The 19,540-nt window shown below is 37.0% G+C and overlaps 1 protein-coding gene across 1 annotated transcript; it reads left to right on the top strand.

The window, feature by feature from the left end:
• Positions 1 to 44: 44 nt before the first annotated feature.
• On the top strand, positions 45 to 11,076 carry LOC136200825 (uncharacterized). The gene is made up of 20 exons (XM_065991301.1): positions 45 to 227; positions 327 to 495; positions 681 to 741; positions 842 to 878; positions 1,030 to 1,160; positions 1,303 to 1,386; positions 1,776 to 1,859; positions 1,951 to 2,029; positions 2,745 to 2,878; positions 3,665 to 3,804; positions 4,057 to 4,107; positions 4,194 to 4,276; positions 4,359 to 4,413; positions 4,505 to 4,616; positions 5,613 to 6,132; positions 6,211 to 6,424; positions 6,554 to 6,624; positions 8,482 to 8,650; positions 8,738 to 8,867; positions 10,139 to 11,076. The coding sequence occupies exons 2-20, from the start codon at positions 385 to 387 to the stop codon at positions 10,849 to 10,851; spliced, it is 2,979 nt and encodes a 992-aa protein (XP_065847373.1). The 5' UTR covers positions 45 to 227; positions 327 to 384; the 3' UTR covers positions 10,852 to 11,076.
• Positions 11,077 to 19,540: the final 8,464 nt, after the last annotated feature.

The following is a 19,540-nucleotide window of genomic DNA, read 5'->3' as shown; positions in this document are numbered from 1 at the left end:
GAGATTTTATTATGTCTATTTTAATTCTTATTTTTAACTAAAGCAGGCCGCCCCGCGCGCTCTCATATGCCCTTTTCCCTTTCTCTCCCAATTTGTGCTCCTTCCCAATCGAAGAACGATATCGCCGGTGATTATTCAGGCCACCGCGATCGCTGCGATAGAACTTCACCGTCTCGTGAGTGTTCATTGCAAGGAATGTGCTTCTTGCTTGCTACAACATCTGTCCGGTAGCTTGTTTCCACTGTTGAAATCTTGCTTTTGCTTCCTACACTCGAGCAGCTACTTTTTAAGCGTCGCAAATTCAACTTCATCTTGATGTGTTTTAGGTTATAAATTTTGCTTTTGCTTCTGCTTCTGCTTCTACTTGCTTCAACATCAACATCAATGGGGAAGAAGAAGAATACAAAAGAAAGTGACAATCACGAATCCGAAAACAAAAACAGTAACAATACTGTGTTTGTTTCTAACTTGCCTCACTCTTTCACTAACTCTCAGGTTCCTACTTCTCTCTTATCCTCTGTTTGTTTCCCGAGAAATTCATACAAACGAGAACTAGCTGGGAGCACTCTGGAGTCATAAAGTTTTCCTACTCTTATCAGATTGTGATATCTTTCCAAATTGATAGTATTGCTGCGTATTTAACTGAGTATTTAAGTATTGATTTTTGTTTGAATAATTAGCTTGAAGAGACATTCAGCGATGTTGGACCAATCAGGCGCTGCTTCATTGTTGCACAGAAAGGTGAACTTGGCTTCTTAGAAATGGGATTTTCTATGTATCGTTATTGAGGTTAGATTGTCAGTTTTTTAGCCTTCTAAGTATTTTTGTTTTATTTTAACAGGTTCAGCTGAAAACCGTGGTTTTGGTTTTGTTCACTTGTAAGTTGTATTGGTGGATTATTCTCTTTCTTCCTCAATATTTTCTGTTTCAAGCTTCTGCTTCATTTTTCTGTAGGAGTGCTATATAAGAAAATTATCAAATATCTTTTTGGATGTTTATCTTTTGCTGACCTATTTTCGTGTGTATCAGTGCTATTAAGGAAGATGCCAATCGTGCAATTGAGCTTAAAAATGGCTCATCTGTTGGAGGTCGGAAAATGTTTGTTAAACATGCTATGAGTCGTGCTCCTTTGGAGCAGCGTCGAGCAAAGGCAGCACAAGGTTGTTCGTTCTCCATATTGGTCTTTCATCGTTTTGGTCTTTATTATTTAATTTATCTTTGAATTCCAATAGTTGCTGTCAAAAAAGTTCACCACTATTCTATATACAAGCTCTTATGTCTTTTATTTTTCTTCTCAATTAGTGGTTGATTTGGAGGGTGAAACAAAGAGAAAAAATGACACCAGTTCTACAGTAGACACAAATGCTCCAGAGCCACCAAAATCAGGTTAAAAGCTACTATGAACTTATTTACTGTATTATAGTGTTACATAGTTGGTCTTTGTAACTGAATATTGATAATTGGAGTGAAAATTCAGGGAAACAAGTGAAGACTTAGGAAAATGTTTTACTCTTCTCAAAAGGGTAATTCATATATGTTTTTGTTGACTAACCTAAAATTTTCTGTTGACTTATTTTCCTAAGCAAACAAAGCAAACAAACACAGGAAAATCAGTAAAATACTTTACTGCACAATATTTTCTGGCAAACACGGCCTTAATTTATCTTGGAATTCCAATAATTGCTGTCAGAGGCTTCGGTATTAACATAATAAAAGAAGTTCACCACTGTGCTATATATAAGCTCTTATTTCTTTTATTTTCCTTCTCCAATTAGTGGTTGATTTGGATGGTGAAACAAAGACAAAAAAGGACACCAGTTCTACAGTAGATACATATGCTCCACAGCCACCAAAATCAGGTTAAAAGCTACTGTGAACTTATTTACTATATTATAATGTTACATAGTTGGTCTTTGTAACTGAATATTGATAATTGGAGTGAAAATTCAGGGAAACAAGTGAAACCAAGAAAAGCAACTGAATCTTTCAGTCAGTTATCTGATAAAGAGAATTGTTCCGAAAAGCAGAGGTACTCATTTTCTCTGTGATCTAATAGATTCTTGCATGTGAAAAGATATAAGATGGTTAAAACTGGATTGTAAAGACCTTCACATCTCGTTAGCTGATTGTGGATACTTGGTTGGTTAAAACTTGTAAGGCTATATGACATTGGGCTTGGAAATACTTATTATACTGTCTATTGACTATTCCTAGTCCTTAGATTGTTGTATATCTTGTTTATATCTAAAATGAGAATTTGCCATATTATGTTTTGGCATCGTATTGGATATTTGATGATTGAATTATATTTTTTGGACCATTTGTTTTTTCTTTTTTTTTTCTTTCTTTTGCTATTTCTTACTTCAGTGGGCACAAGCCATATAATAGGGAATTCATGTGCAGCATGATATTCAGTGCTTAACGTATTTGCGAGGTTAAATTATACTAAAACTTAGCTTTCTCTTTGATATATACAAGAAATAAGAAAAATCTTGCCGGTTCATAATGCTGTTATACAAACCAAGTTGTTGGTTCTTGTCTTCTAATTGTGAATGGTGGCAATTAATCTGAATTAACGAGTATCTTGATTGTTCTTTTGCTTTTGTTCTGAATTATATCAGTGACATTTTCATTGTGTGGGTCCAGTTTTGCATGATAAACTCTATTTTATTCTTCAAAATACATGATAGGTTTTATTTCATTCTTCAAAAAATATGATTTTTTGTGCTTTGGATGGTACATAGGATTGCTCGGACTGTAATATTTGGTGGTCTTGTTGATGATGCTATGGTTGAAGAGGTCCATCGTCGTGCTAGAGAGGTTGGGACTGTATGTTCTGTCACCTATCCTCTTCCTAAGGAAGAAATTGGACAACATGGTAAGGCCATTTGCTGGGGCTGAGAGTTCATTATTTTGAATTTACATTTTTGCCTGGAAATTAAAGCGGGCGATCATGGAACACATAAATTTTTGTGTGTTCAGTTCACCATTAATTTTTTCAATTAATTAAGCTGGTGAAATAATATATTATGCATGTGGTTGCTTTGAGTTCACTGTTTGAACATTTACATGTCATGTGTAATATGTTTACTCATATGCTGGTCATCCCAATGTTACCTAGGCTTCTATTTTTTTCAGGTTCTGCAATTAAATTAGAATGTAGTTTGCTTCTATATACTCATTTCGTTGATTGATTTTAATTCTGAGATCAATGCTTTTCTATAAGGACCAAAACCAAATTCCTTTCTGTACATTCTCAAGCAGCATGAATTTATCTATTTTTTTTGTTTTATACCTGTTCGACCAAATCACAAGGTAAATAATTGGGGTGGCGTGGTTCTCCCTAATTGTGGTCCTCTTTGTCTTCAATATCTTTGGCATTTGAATGGAAGTTCCTATCATCCTATTGTATGTACAGGAAAACTCTCATCATAGCTGTTGGTTTTCTCTGCTTCAAAAAGTTAGTTTGCTAGAAATGCAACATGGCTTTTAACTACATTTTAATTTGTTTAATCTAGAATTGAGAATTAAATAGTATTCCAGCATCAACATGATAATGTCCCATTTGGATGCTAAAAGTCAACTTGAAACAGTGATTCAATTATATGGGGATGTATTTCATTTTTCAATCTGACGGTATAAGGCAAATGAAATAATTTTCCAGGTCTTGCTCAAGATGGATGCAAATTGAATGCATCAGCTGTATTATACACAAGTGTTAAAGAAGCTCGGTTTGCTGTGAGAGTCTTGCACCAAAAAGAGATAAGTGGGGAAATTGTTTGGGCACGTCAGCTAGGTGGAGAGGTAAATGAGAAATAGCTTGGTAGCTGTATAATACCACTGTTAATAATTGCTATAGACTCTATATAGTTTTTTTTGCAGTATCTGTTTGAAGCGAATTCCTCCATGTCAGGGTTATTTTTTCCTCATGGTTCATACACAAATTTTTATATACACTGTGGTATTAGATGATTATAAGACGAGTGGAGCTGTTGTAAGTTCTTCAACAACTAGTTTGAATAGCCCTAACCTTTTTCCTTTTTGTTTATGGACCAGGGTTCCAAGACTCAGAAATGGAAACTTATTGTCAGAAATCTTCCTTTTAAGGTCCTGTGCTACTATAGTATCACTTTCACCAGTTTATGTTTTTGAAGGTGCTTGATTTTTGAACTAGTTATTCGTCATGAATGCAGGCTAAAGCAAGTGAAATAAAAGAGGTATTTTCATCTGCAGGTTTTGTCTGGGATGTGTTTATCCCTCATAATTCTGAAACAGGGTATGAGAACAAGCTATCCATTGCAGTTCCTCTATAAAATCAAATGGTATTACATTAATTGACATTTAAGTTCTTTCTGAAGGTTATCCAAAGGATTTGCATTTGTCAAATTCACATGCAAACTTGATGCAGAAAATGTAAGTCACATTTCTATTGTTTTATTTTGAAGTATATTTTGAATTCTATAGATTTTCCTAATATTTATCTTTACTTATTTTTTCCTTACAGGCCATTAAACAGTTTAATTTGCAAAAGTACGGGAAAAGACCCATTGCTGTTGATTGGGCTCTTTCAAAGAAAATTTATAGTACTGCCAATGTGTCTGTTGCTGCAGAAGATGGTAATTACAGCTGCATACTGTATCCCTTATTATTTCAATGTGGTTGTCGTTTTAATTTCATTTCCATGTAATTGGGAAGCTGAACTTGAATACATCCATTATTTGAAATAAAAACTGATTTATTTTCTTCACTATTAGATAAAAAAAGTGTGATTTTTTATGGATTGACTAGAAAATTCTTGTCTAGTAATGTTGTGCTTCCAATGTGATTACAAGTAGTTGGGAATTTGTGTCAGCGTTCTATGCCTTGTCATGTAGGTGGTATTCTTGGTTATATGCATATCAGAAAATAGTGTTAGGATTTTGAGAGGACGGAGCTAGCCCCAATATGTTTGTTCTGCTTGAGTTTTTTGGACATGTGTGTCTTGTCAATAGGTTATGTTCTAGAGAATCTTAAAAAGTTATGCCACAGGGATATTCTCAAAGCAAGAGCTGACACATTTGTTCGTTTGATTGCATTGTTTGTTTTCGGTTAGTGGTTCACATAGATATATGCAGTTCTTTTTATTTGCTGCTGATTGGTGAGTGCTTATTTGTTGAAGTAGCAATAATGTCTATTTTCTTGTTGTTTCATCTGTGACTTATTGAGGTTAAACTGTCTCTGTTTTGATAAAAGTTGTTTTTATTATCATTTCTGGTGTTTAATCTTTGACTTACTAAACAACCCTGCAAGTCTAAAAAATTCCTTATTGGAGACAAGACAGTGAAACACTTTCATATTTGGCTGTTCTTGAAATGATGAGTTAGACAAGACAGTGAAATACATTTGTGTTTGGATGTTCTTGAAATGATGAGTTGATTGAGACAAAGAAATTTAAACTGATAAGCGCGCGAAATGTGTTGTTCATAAAGTCAATCGTTCCTCTTAAGCTCCAATTTCAGTTATTGGTTCTTTGTTCCTGATTTCATATCGATGTAACTTAATATTTTATGTGCTTCTGTCAGTGTAGGATGTCCGTAATTTGTTTTACTTGAACATTATGTGTTGTTTTACAGGAAATAATAGTGAAAGAGACAGCAGTGATGACAGTGGTAGTGATATGGAGGAAGAGGATGATGATGACGATGATGATAAAAGAGAGAACCGGCCACTTCATGAAGATGCAGTTGAGAAAGAAGAAGGGTCTATCGGAGCTGATTTTGAAGCAGAAGCAGACATTGCAAGGAAAGTTCTTAAGAATTTGATGAACTATTCATCAATAGATTCTGCTCTTACAGATATGGATGTTTCTGTACCAGCCACGGGTAATACAAAGCCAAACTCAGATGGAACTTTCACTGAGCCAATTAATAAATCGACTGAGCAAGGACAGATATCTAGTCTTACTCTGCCTGGAGACGTTCATAAAAGCAATGTGACTGATATAAAAAAGAATGAGGGAGAAGATGATGATCTAGAGAAAACAGTTTTTATAAACAATCTTCCATTTGATGTTGACAATGGGGAAGTGAAACAAAGATTCTCTGTATTTGGGGAAGTTAAATTCTTTGCCCCAGTCCTTCATCAAGTTACCAAGTACGCCTACTTGACATTCCTACATTCATCTCTGCATCCTTTCATTAATTAAAATACATAACGCTGTGCTCATGGCAGGAGACCCAGGGGCACTGGTTTTCTCAAATTTATGACAGCAGATGCAGCTGATGCGGCAGTTACTGCAGCTAATGCTGGACCTGGTTTGGGTATTTTGCTAAAAGGTAGGCAGCTGACAGTCTTTAAGGCTTTGGATAAGAAGTCAGCCCATGATAAACAAATGGAGAAGGCCAAAAGTGAGGATCTCGATCATCGCAATCTTTATCTGGCAAAGGTTGGTCTCATCATCCACCATCTTCATTTTCATCCAATTATAGATGTATTCACAGTATAAATTCCATGAGGCTTTCTTTTGTAACAGTATGTGTTTCTTTTCTTCCCCTTCTCCCTTAAATCTTAATAGGAAGGTGTTATACTTGAGGGGACTCCAGCTGCTGAAGGTGTTTCAGTCAATGATATGGCTAAGCGAAAATCGTAAGTTCCTTCTTTCCCCAATAGGTATTTTGAGTTGCGAACAGAGGATTAGAAGCAAGTCATTGTAGGTGTTCTATCACTGAACTCAAAGGGCTTTGACTGGACTCGCAGTTGATAATGTGACAGGGATATGAACAAGCTAGTATCACTGAACTAAAATCGACTCGTATTGAATGCATGCCTTTAAACAAAAAAAAAAAAAAAATAGTAGTTTTTGCAGAAAATTTGCTTGATAGGATCTTGAAATGGTTCTTGGGTGCTATGTTTACAACTTCGTTCTTTTGCACCAATGACGGTCAGAAATACACTAATATTGGCAAAGAAGGTGAATTTATCCCTAACATACAAAATGGGTCAACTGAGGGCCCAATGTTACCAAGATGAGCCAATTATGCCCTTCACTAATGGGTTCTAGTTCTACCAAAATAAATTGTAGCAACCACAGTCTTGAACATGTTGTGGGAGAGTTTAAGAATCATGAGTAATTCTGGCTTCTCAATTGATCCATTTTGTAGGTTAGGAGTCAAATTTAACTATCCTACCAACATTCGGGATATTTTTTACCCTGGTTCCTTTCTGGGACAGTATATCCATGTAATATCTTTGGGTCAAGAAATTTTGTGCTCCCAATTTACGAATTGTCATAGCTATAATAGGTGTGCAACTCAGGCATATGATCCCAGCAAAAATGCTTCTTCTTTTGAGGCACAAAAAGGGTTCTGATCCATGTTGTGGCTTATCCAGACAGCAGTACTCAGTAACTTGACTTCAAAGTTTCCATGAAGTTAAGTTACTGCTGAATCCTAATAAGAAAAAGCTCATTGGCTCCCACTCACCATATCTTAATAAATGCATATGGAGATATTAAAAGAATGAAAAAAAGTAAAACAATGGACTATACCAGTTTTTTTTTTTATTTTTTTTTATTTTTATCTATACTTGGTACCAGAACCAGAAATGTGCTCTCTCTCCCGCCTTCCCCATAATACTGTTGTAGTACTTAGAGATGAATAAGATGTTGATTTACAAGATGAGCATGAAGAAGATAACTATGAAGAGCTAGGAAGAACCAACACTTCTAGGAGGTTGACGTACGAGTGTTGGACACTCCGTGGACGCGCACCCAACACTCCAAAATAAGTGTCCCCTCTTTTCTTGTTTTGTTTTGTTTTTTAAATATGGGGACACTCTGGGTAACTTCGGGGACACGGCTTTTGAGTTAATTAAGTAGAATATAGGGTTTTCTTTGATAAATTTACAAAAAGAAAAAGGGGTTGATATATAAAAATGAAAATAAAATAAAACCCTCACAAAAAAAAAAAAAATCAGAATCTAAAGAAAAGAATATAGCAGCCTCCCCTTTTTTGGTAGTTTAAATAGTTTGAAGCATTAAATGTTTCTTTTTGATGAATTAATGACTCATTATGGATGTTATTTATGGTTTATAATGACTTCTGAATGTTATATACACACACACACACACACACACCGTGTCTCTGCTCTACCCATGTCTCATATATTTTATGAAAATGCCGCATGCTGCAACCACACCTGTATGAGTAACCATGCTGGTGCTTCCTAGATGAAGAGGAAATTTTTAGTGGTGATTGTGAATAGTACAATAATGATGAAGCAGATCATACTGAGTTAGATGATGCGTAGAGTGTGTGTATGTTTTGTGCCCTGTTGGCTGTGGTTAGGCTTCTAGGCTTTTGCCTTCAATAATTACGTGAATTAAGAATACCTGCAGCTATAAATTGATGGAAGTTTTCAAACATTCTGCTCATATTGATGCTGCTTTAGTAAAATTTTACTGTTTTGGTCCGGCATTTGACGTTGCTTCTTAAAATTCTGCAGGTTACATGAAAAGAAGACGACGAAGCTTCGATCTCCAAATTTCCATGTTTCAAGGAACAGGCTTGTTATATATAACTTACCACATTCAATGCATGAGAAGAAACTGAAAAAGCTTTGTATTGATGCGGTTATCTCCCGAGCTACAAAACAAAAACCTGTGATTCGACAGGTTGGTTGTAGTTGTTACTACTATTTCAGGTGTTCTTTCTTTTAGTTAACTTCTATGTTTATATGACTTTCTGTTGCTTCAACTCAGATAAAGATCATAAAAAGTACAAAGACCGGAAATGTCACGAAGAAGAGTCATGCTCGTGGGGTTGCTTTTGTTGAGTTCACAGAACACGAACATGCGCTTGTGGCCTTGAGGGTTCTTAATAACAATCCTGGTAAAATATGAAATTTCATATGCATTTTGTGTCTTCTTATGGAGTAAATTACATCAAAGGTACCTGAATTATATACCAATTCACACTTTGATACCTGAATTACATTTTGTCACAAAAATATACTCCAGGTATAAGTGACCGGACAATTTAATAATTTTAACAGGCACCAGCCGGTCAATTTGAATTTCACAACTTATTTGACTATTTCTAACAGTTTGACCCACCATCTCCTCTCTCTCTCTCCTACGATTCTCTCACCTTCCCTCTCCTTAAATCCGCTTCTCACTCTTCAATTCTATGGATCTCCTTGGATACTTCCAATTTCTTTAAAACACACCATTATGCACCTTCCCTTCTCTATATCTCTGCTTTCAGGTGCTTGTTTTCAATTTTAAGAATTTTTCCCTTTTTTTCCAACTCAATTTCTGCTTTATTGGATAGATAAATTATGGGCGGAGAAGGTGGAGCAGTGTGACGATGAAGATTTCAGCTGAAGAAATCTCAGATGTGTGCCGCTGCTTTTTTTATTGAAATCTCAAAACAGAAATCTCAGATGACCGTCTTCTTCATCGTTGAAGTAATGGGTCCGGTCATTTTTGTTCGAATCGGATGTCATTTTTGGAGTCCCAGAATTTAAAAAAAAAGTATATTAATGGAGTCCCAATATTAATGGAGTCCATGAAAAGCTTGATGTATTGATGGAGTCCCAAAATTAATGGAGTCCCAAATTTAAAAAAAAAAGCAATATATTAATGAGTCTCAAAATTAAAATTACACAGTATGTATGTTTAAAAAAATTTGAAGGAATATATGAGAAAGAGATAGATGATCTTTTTGATTGAAGAAATACACAGTATATATATTTTTACTTGTTGAAGATAATGGAAGAATCATATGAGAAAGAGAAAGAAAAAGAATGGAAGATAGAGAAAGAAAGAAGATGATTAAAGAAACAGATGAGAAAGAGAGTAATAGAATATTATTTTTAATTTTAAGGGTATAATAGTCTTTTTAAATTAGTAACAGGTCTCAATGATGTGTGTAAAAGTGGTCAAACAGTTGTTGACCAATCACTTACCGGAGAAACGCACTTAAATGTCCGGTCACTCATATTTGAGGTATATTTTTGTGACAAAATATAATCCAGGTACCAAAGTGTGAATTAGAGTATAATTCAGGTACCTTTGGTGTAATTTACCCCTTCTTATGCTTATAATGGTCGGCTGTGAATTTTGTTTCTAACTTGAATATTAACATATTTGGCCATGTAGAGACTTTTGGTCCTGAATATCGTCCCATTGTCGAGTTTGCAATTGATAATGTTCAAAAATTGAAGATCCGTAACGCTAAATTACAAGCTTGGCAGCAGCAAAGCCATAACGAAGATACGAATGATAAGAAGGATAATAATGCATCACGTATGCCCAATGAAACAAGGACCAAAAATGAGAATTCCAGAAAGCGGAAATCCTCAGGTGAGAACAGATCAGGAAAGGAGTTGGAACCAAAGAAGAATGATGTGGAAACTATGGTTTCCGAGGGAGATTCGTCTGACAGACTTAAAAATCATAAGAAACAAAAGAATGATGCAGGAAATGGAAAATCAAAATATTTGGCGAAGGATAAATTCAGTGGCCGAAAACAGAAGGTAGAAAGCTCTGAACATAAACAAATGAATCATCCGGTCAAGAAGCCTGATGTTAGAAAAGGCGAAATGACAGCTAAAAATCCCCACAAACAGAAACCTCCAGAGGAATCAGGTTTAAGGCAGACAAAGAGGAAGTTTGCAAACCCGACAGAAGAACGAGAAGAACGATTTAAGAAAAGGCCAAAGAAGAATAAAGATCCTGTGGGGCGGGATGTAGTTGACAAACTTGACATGCTTATAGAGCAATACAGAACCAAGTTCTCAAAGCCGAGTTCTGGAAAACCAGATAGCGGAAAACAAGCTGTCAAACCACTCAAGAGATGGTATCAGTCATAGTTTCTGTAAAAGTTGACGAGGTACGGAACGTGACTCTATCTATATTTAATTTTGTCATGTTAAATTCTACAATTTTGGGGAAGTTGCTTTTATAATTGTAGAGATTCTGATATGAGCTACCATTGTGAAAGGAAGCTTTTGTTTGCCCTACTAAATCTTCAATTTTTGTTTATTTGTTTTCATATTTATTTTGATTTAAAGTTCATAATTATTAAATTCATCTAATGCTTATTTAGATTAGGCATAATACCCATTTGACTCCTTAGGCTTCAAAATCAATTAGAATCTTAATCTATCAAAATCATCAATCAAGTCCTTGAACTAACTAAAATCATCAATTGAGTCCTCATTCTATTAAAAAATCATTAATTGAGACCTCATCGAAAATTATTGAGTTTCCCCAAACCCATTTTGAACCAATTTCTGATTTTGGGGTAGGATGGGGATTCAATTGATGATTTTTGTTTAGTTCAGGGATCTGATTGATGATTTTGATAATTTTAGGTTCTAATTGACTTTGAAGCTTTAGTTTAGGGACCCAAATGGGTGTAATTCTTTTAGATTATTTTGATATTATTGAATATTAAATTGAGTTCTCAATGAGCTTATATTATGATCATTCATACTTGCTATGTGGAAATGCCTATAGGAATCTACCTTCTCTTCGATATTGTATCGATAAAGTCACATTGAACATTTTTCGGCCACATCCTCGCCGGAGTTACTGATGTGGAGGTTTACTCAAGTTATCCATTCCACATAAACGCCATGTAAATTTATTTAAAATCATGTGCCATATAATTTGTTCCATCCCTCTCACTGCTCGAATATATAATTTTAATATCCGGACTTGATGTTTAGGGTTAAAGAGAGTTTTCATATGGAATGGATGATTTGACTATGTGTCCACGTTGGCAATCTAACGACATCTAACGAGAATGTAGCCGGAAAAAAATTCAATGTGACTTCATTGGTACTGTACTAAAAATTTGTTATTTTATTGTGATAATGAACTTTCATGATGTTATTAGGACATTGTTCTAATGGAATAGTGTTCATATGGAATGAATGATTTGACTATGAGTCTAGGTTAGCATCCGGTGAGATTGTAGCCGGAAAACGTTAGATGTGACTTCATTGGTACTCTATAAAAATGTGTTATTTTATTGTGATAATGAACTTTCGCAATCTTATCAAAACATTGTTCAAACATATGTGACCGTGTAGAGATGTCAAAATAAGTTATCTGATCAATAATTGTGATATGTGATATATATATTTTACAAATATAAATGTAATAAAAATTATAATTGTGTTAAATGAGTTGTTTGTGTAAATCGTATTATCATATCAGATATTGATATTCTTAGACTCTGTGATTTGCCCCCGGAGTTAGAGGGTTGTTTCCGGATGATCCAAACGAATGGTGGGAGATTGAATGGTATCATTTGAGGTAGTATGCATTCATCTTCTTCTTGGTGAGTGTTAATGCTTGGAGAAGCCACAACTAATCAATGGAAAGCTCAAGAGCTTTCTAACTAGGGATGTAAACGAGGCGGGACGGGGCGGGGATTTGGTTTCCCATCCACGTCCCTGCCTAAACGGGGATTCCCCGTCCCCGTCCCCGCCAGCTAAACGGGGACAAAAACTGTCCCCGTCCCCGCCCCACGGGGATCCCCGCGGGTACGGGGAATCCCCGTTTATCCATGAAGGACAAAATTAACAAAATTATCAATACAATTATAGTAAATTCTAAATCAGCTTCATAATTTCATAATTACATAATTCCAATAAGAAAAAATACCAAATCACACACAAAATTAAAACCGTGGCAGATAACGGTAAAAGACCAACACATACAGAGTTAACAATAACCATAGATAGCAAGACTTTAGATTTTGTGCAGAAGAAAAGGTGGAGGAGATCGAGAGGTGGAGGCGGCGGTCGAGAAGCGGCTTCTTGTTTCCGGCGCCGTGAGATACGAACGACGGTGTGCGGTGCGAGGTAGAGGTGGCAGTGCGAGGTGGAGGTGGCGGGGTGCAAGGTGGAGGTCGGCGGCGCCGGCGGTGTGGAGGAGTGGGTGAGATAAAATAAAACCCTAAAGAAGCAGTAGCAGAGAAGAGAACAGGAGAGGAAGAATCGTGAATGAATGGAAATGGTACAAAGAATAAGATTCTAGTTTTATTAATCTAATATTTAAAATTTTAATATTTGTTAATTAATTAGTGAAAGATTTATAAGAAATAGAAAGGGTTCAGATGGTTAATGGGGAATTCCCGTCCCCGACATTACGGGTACGTGCGTATCTAAATATTTTTTGAATCAGATTCCTTGTAGGGATTTTATCATTTTATTTTAAATATTAAATTAAATTAAATTTATATAAAATAAAATATCAAATTCACAAAAGATTGATAAGAAATAGAAAGGGTTCAGATGGTTAAAGCGTTTGGTGTTATTATAATAAGTCGGGGCATTACGGGTACGGGTACGGGGATTCCCGCGGGGCGGGGATACCATATCTCGGCCCCGTCCTGTACCCGCCTACGGGGACCATATTGGTCCCCGTCCCCGTCCCTGCCAGAAAACGGGACGGGGAATCCCCGCCCCGTCGGGGCCCCGACGGGTACGGGTATTCCCCGCCCCAGTTGCATCCCTATTTCTAACCAGTCTTCATTTGGTTATAAACGACCGCGGTGCAGACGGAGAATAGTTCCTCCATTCTCGTATCTAAATATTTTTTGAAATTCATATCCCGATATATGAATCGGTGAAGATTTTTTTTTTCCCAATTTCTCTCCTTTCAAAGTCCCTACAATCAGATTCCTTGTGGAGATTTTATCATTTTATTTTAAATATTAAATTAAATTAAATTTATATAAAATAAAATATCAAATTCACAAAAGAGAATTCTAATACTTAAACATTTTAATATTATTGTTTAAACAATATATATTTACTTTTATTAAAGATTTCGGGATTCAGACAAAGTCGGAGATTGGATCCGCGGTGGCTCCAACTGTAGTCACCTTACCTTCTATGAGACAACAAAGCACCAACGATATTAGCATCAATCAAACCACAAATTTGACTAAGATTATAGAGAAGTATGAATATTAATTGCTTACTCAAACCTTGAATTAAAATTGAACGAATGAAATAATGTGGGAGCATTCTCTCTATAATTATTTCTTATGATCGAACAGTACTTAAATAATTTTAAAATTAAGAAATTTAGAATTAAATTTACTTAAAATATTATTTTCATTGGCTTTACAGCAGTGGATTACATGGTGCAATTGTAACGACCCGGTCCGGAGAGGGTGGCGCCGGGGTAGAAGGCCTGAGCAAGGAGCGGCCCTAAGGGATGGCGATGGGGGCAGGAATGAACTGAATCCCACATCGGAAATGGAGAGGGAGTGATTGAGACTTATTAGTAAGATGTGAATCCAATACATGCAGACGCGTTTTAAAGCCGTGAAGCCCAATGTGTTGGAATTGGGCCAGAGCGGAGAATATCTACATGGTATTGGAACAGGGTGTTACAATTGGTATCAGAGCCGACTCTCCATGTACGATGTGTGGTTCGGGGACGAACCAGGCGGAAGCTGGTGGGCCTGTAACGACCCGGTCCGGAGTGGGTGGCGCCGGGGTAAGAAGGCTTGAGCAAGGAGCGGCCCTAAGGGATGGCGATGGGGATAGGAATGAACTGAATCCCACATCGGAAATGGAGAGAGAGTGACTGGGGCTTATTAGTGAGATGAGAATCCAATATATGCAGACGCGTTTTAAAGCCGTGAGGCCCAATGTGTTGGAATTGGACCAGAGCGGACAATATCTACATGGTATTGGAACAGGGTGTTACAATTGGTATCAAAGCCGACTCTCCACGTACGATGTGTGGTTCGGGGACGAACCAGGCGGAAGCTGGTGGGCCTGTAACGACCCGGTCCGGAGAGGGTGGCGCCGGGGTAGAAGGCCTGAGCAAGGAGCGGCCCTAAGGGATGGCGATGGGGGCAGGAATGAACTGAATCCCACATCGGAAATGGAGAGGGAGTGATTGGGGCTTATTAGTAAGATGTGAATCCAATACATGCAGACGCGTTTTAAAGCCGTGAGGCCCAATGTGTTGGAATTGGGCCAGAGCGGACAATATCTACATGGTATTGGAACAGAGTGTTACAGCAATGATCAAAATTTAAAAGAGTTTTATGTTAGTAACGATAAAGTTCATAGATTTTTATATTCTGGTTAAAGTTTGGATCCAAGAAAGGATAAGACTAAAGTTGAAGGATTATCGGTATAATTTATCACATATTTTAAATATCAAATGTCCTAGAATCGTATTCTTTAATTACAGGTGGCAACATTATAGTATTTATCATACGTTTATATTCGATTTCCATTAAATACATTAATGAGAAAAGGTATTCTCTATCCCCGTCCCCATTCTAATTCTAGAGACACATATTCTCCATTTACGTCTCATGGAGATTTTTGTATCTTTTATTTAGAATTCCCCATCCCTATTAAGGTGGCTCATAACGAAAATGTCACTACCTCATTTAACAACTTTAGTTATCTTTCATGAGACAACGAAACACCAATGATGCATATTAGCATCAATCAAACCACAAATTTAGTTAAGATAATAGAGAAGGATGAATATCAATTGCTTACTCAAACCTTGAATTAGAATTGAAACGAATGAAACAGTCCGAGCATTTTCTCTATATAATTATTCTATATCTGATGATCGAACAATCCATAAATAACTTTAAGAATTAAAATTATTTAAAATTTTATTTTTATCAAGCAGAATCGCGGCTGGAGGAGTTTGTTGGTCCCGTGTGATTAGTTCCAGGGGGGGTTGGGAACTAATATAACTTTTTTTGTTTAATTGTATGCTGACTTAGTTATTTTGCAAGTTGGTCAGCTCAGCTTTTGATCAGTTTGGCCAGATATGCTATAAGACAGCTTTGGACGGATATTGACTAAAGCTGTTTTATTTATAAGTTAGATATTGACACTCTTGGAGGTCAGCTTTTAACTCAGCACTTGAAATTACTCAGAGTTAACTTTAAACAATTTTATATGCTGAGTAAATTTCACACACAATACATGCACATATATATATTAAGAGAGAGTTTAGAGATTACTCAGTATCACTTATCCTAGTTCGGCCTCTCCGCCTATGTCCAGTCCCCAGAGTCCTCCGGGCTTTTAGAATCCAATACTGAGCTCTTTAAAGGTAGAGCACAAACCAATTACAAGGCAGTTGAATATGCAAGAGTACCTTCCTCTATTCGTCTACTCAACCCCTACTAAGTGCTACAACCCAGCACCTAGATTTCTCTACCACTGAATGTTTACAACCAAACACTCAGCACAACACTCTCAATTTTACAATTGATAAACACTTGTTCTTTTTTAAATAAAGAACACTTTAGAAGATTACAAGTAATCACTCTAGCATTTACACAAAGAATGAAAGATGGGTGTAAGATCTATTTTTGTAACTAAGTGCTTTTTTATCTTTTCTCTCTTGTATTTTTATTTTTGTAATCCAGCAATGATCCAAGGATTTTGATTGTCCTTATATAGGAGAAAATCTGGAATCGGATCATTTTGAAATGATGTAGCCGTTAATGTTAAAACGGCTCTTTTAGGGGACAGATTCTGGTCAGCTTCAGACTGTTCCGGCCATTCCCTTCCTCTGCATTTCTTCAGACGTCAGGCTTGTTCTCTTGCGCCTGGCTTGTCTTTTTGTGTCAGTTGTCCTTTATCGATAATCCATTGACCCATACATCTCGGAATGTGTCTTCTGCATATTTCCAAGGATTCAATTATTGGTGCAGAGGGGCGGTAATCATTGTCTTTTAGCTAACGACTTTTTCATACTGTCCTGAAGAATCACTCAGCTTCTACTTCGTAGAACCTTGTCATTTACAACTTCCAATCTGAGTATAAGTTTAGTCAGCTCAGCTTCGTGAGTCAGTTGTTATGGGCGTGTATGTCTTTTTCTCTTGATGCTAAGTTTGATTCCACTCAGCTTGATGCTTTAGGCTTCTATGCTGACCTCTTCCTGTCTTACTTCTTATATTTATCTTTTATTTATATTTATACTCAACATTGAACAAACGGATTAGTACAATTAAAATAAAGCGCATAAATTTAATTGTCTCTTAATCATGGATGATTTTGTCAAATCAAAATCTTGTGAAAAGGTGTTTCAACAAACTCCCCCATTTTGATGTTGGCAAAATGCATAATTATGGAACTCAGTTTTGAAATTCCCCATTATTGATTCATCTTTCATATTTCTGAAATTTCTCCCCCGTAAGGGTTGCATCTGTTTATTTGCCTTTTAAACCTACCAAGATTTATTTGAGATAAACTAAGGATGTGTGTACTGACTAGATTTAGTTCTAATTTATTTTGAGTCTAGGTCAGCTTTCAGAAATGCTTGGATACTTAGTTTGATTTACTCGTTATTTTGTATACTGAGTATTTGTTTGTTCAATTTGTTTATGTTAATATGTAAGCATGGCATTTGAACAGAATAAGAAACAGTTCATAAAATGAAACATACACATACATAACACTTGTGCCCACAAAATATATTTTTAAACAAAAACTTAAATTTCACTTCTTCACACAGCCTTGCCTTTTCATTTCTCATTCTACTGCCTTACCCTTTCCTTTCACTTTGCTTCCTGATACACCTGTCTATTGTTGAGTTCCAGGTTGAGTTCTCTCCCAAGTTTTGCCAGCATCGGGTTTATAGACAAAGGTGTCATTTCTTGCAGCTGAGGATAGAACATTGGAATAGCGTTGTAAACGCTTCGTGCTCTCACTCAAGCCGTCTATTACAGGAACGCAATCATCTCGAACATTTCGAGGAACGGGGATTGATCTAGTAATCAGGTTGATAATAAACTCATGGGACTTGCTAAGCCAGGTAAGGGAGCTGGTGATCTGAGCAAAGGATTGATGATACATCTTCAATAGGACAAAATCATAGAAGATGCGTTGAGCATTGTCATAGCGAACAGCCTGTAGAATACCTTGTGAAAGTTTATCATTGATGGGGTCAACATCCATCTGAGCTTTGTTGACACTGAGAAGACTCACGGCTTCACTGAGTTGATCAATTGTACATTGAGAAGTGGAGGAAACAAGCTCTCGTGTACATGTAAGATCGGCAGTCAGCTTGGCAAAGCATCCCTGCAACTCAGCAGATGTGGCATACTCAGGATTAGCCGTTGGCCCAAGGTTGGGTAGTTCTGCTCTTAGTTTGGCAAATTGTTGATCTAACTCAGCTGAAGTTGCATATCCTGGATTAGGGGCAGAGAGATTGTTGATTTTACCTTCAAGGGAGTTCATGTGGTTTATCATCAGAAGGAATAGCTCAGTTAGCTTGGCAATGTGATCTTGCTTAGGTTGCTGTGATTGGACGGTGGTCATAATACTGATAAGATCCTTGAGTCCCTTAATTTCCATGAGAAGTTGAGTGATGTCAGAGATGTTTGTGGACTCAGGATGAGCAGACCTAGCAGCATCAGAAGTGGTAAACTCCTGGAGAAAAGATTGAGCCGTTTCGATGATGCGATGACCAGACTGAGTTGCACTAAGATAGGCATGTTGCTCAGTGGAAGTTGGCTCAGACACAGGAATGGAGGTGGAGCTGGATGGTGGTGGAGTTGGCTGTTTACTAGCTTGAGCAATGGGGTCTTGATCAGGATGTTGAGTTTGAACAGGTGGATCCATAGCTTTCTCCCCATGTTGAGTGGCTGGATCTTCGAGCTCTTGCTCGGTAGGATTTGGATTTGGTGGAGTCTTGGCATGTTCCTCAGTCCGAGTAACATAGGCTTGATTGTGCTCCGAATCCTTGGGAGGAGACTCAACATGGTGAGAAAAATATTCAAACTGGATATTGGATGGATCTGTAGTTTGCTCCAAAGAGGGAGAATCTGCCAAGAGATCAATGAGAGGAGTTTTGACAGCTTTCTTTTTCAGTCTTCTGAGGGACTTAGTTTTTGGCGGTGACGGGTCAGTTTGAACATCTACATCCTCAACCTCAGCTTCAACATTCAGATCCTCTCTTTGATGTTCCTCTTCTTCTTGTTCAACATCATGTGCCTCCTGATTTTGCTCAATATTATCCTGCTCAGCATGATCATTTCTTTCAGTATTAAGCTGAGTATCAACCTCTCTTTGTTCTTCTCCTTCATCAGCTTGCTCAACAGGAGTCTTTTCAAGATCAATCCCAATGTTCTGAGTGCAGTGAGATTTGGGTGTCACAACCCAATCAATGGGATCAGCCTCAACTATTTTCAACCCAGAATTTCTACTTTTCTTCTTGAGCGGCTGTTCTCGAGATTCTCCATTTTCTTCCTCGGGCTCAGCTTGCCCTTTCCTTTTCTCTGCTGACTTTGGTGTAACCTGAGGTAGGTCAGCATCAATATTCTTTCCTCTTGTCATAGCCCTCTTCTTCATGGGTACAGTTTCAATATCCTTGGCACAAGTGGCCAGTGTCTTTCTCTTCTTCTTTGCCTTAGAGGAATCGACAGGAACTTCCTCTGTTTCAACTTCTGGCTCAGCATTATCTGCTTCTGGCTCAGCATTATCTGCTGCTAGCTCAGTTTCAATTTCTTGCTCAGCATCGTTTTCTTCCTCATCTTCCTCA

This window comes from Euphorbia lathyris, chromosome 7, assembly GCF_963576675.1.
Source record: "Euphorbia lathyris chromosome 7, ddEupLath1.1, whole genome shotgun sequence".
Classification (NCBI taxonomy): domain Eukaryota; kingdom Viridiplantae; phylum Streptophyta; class Magnoliopsida; order Malpighiales; family Euphorbiaceae; genus Euphorbia; species Euphorbia lathyris.
Note: the sequence above shows the minus strand (reverse complement) of the source record. Positions and strands in the feature narration are given on the sequence as shown.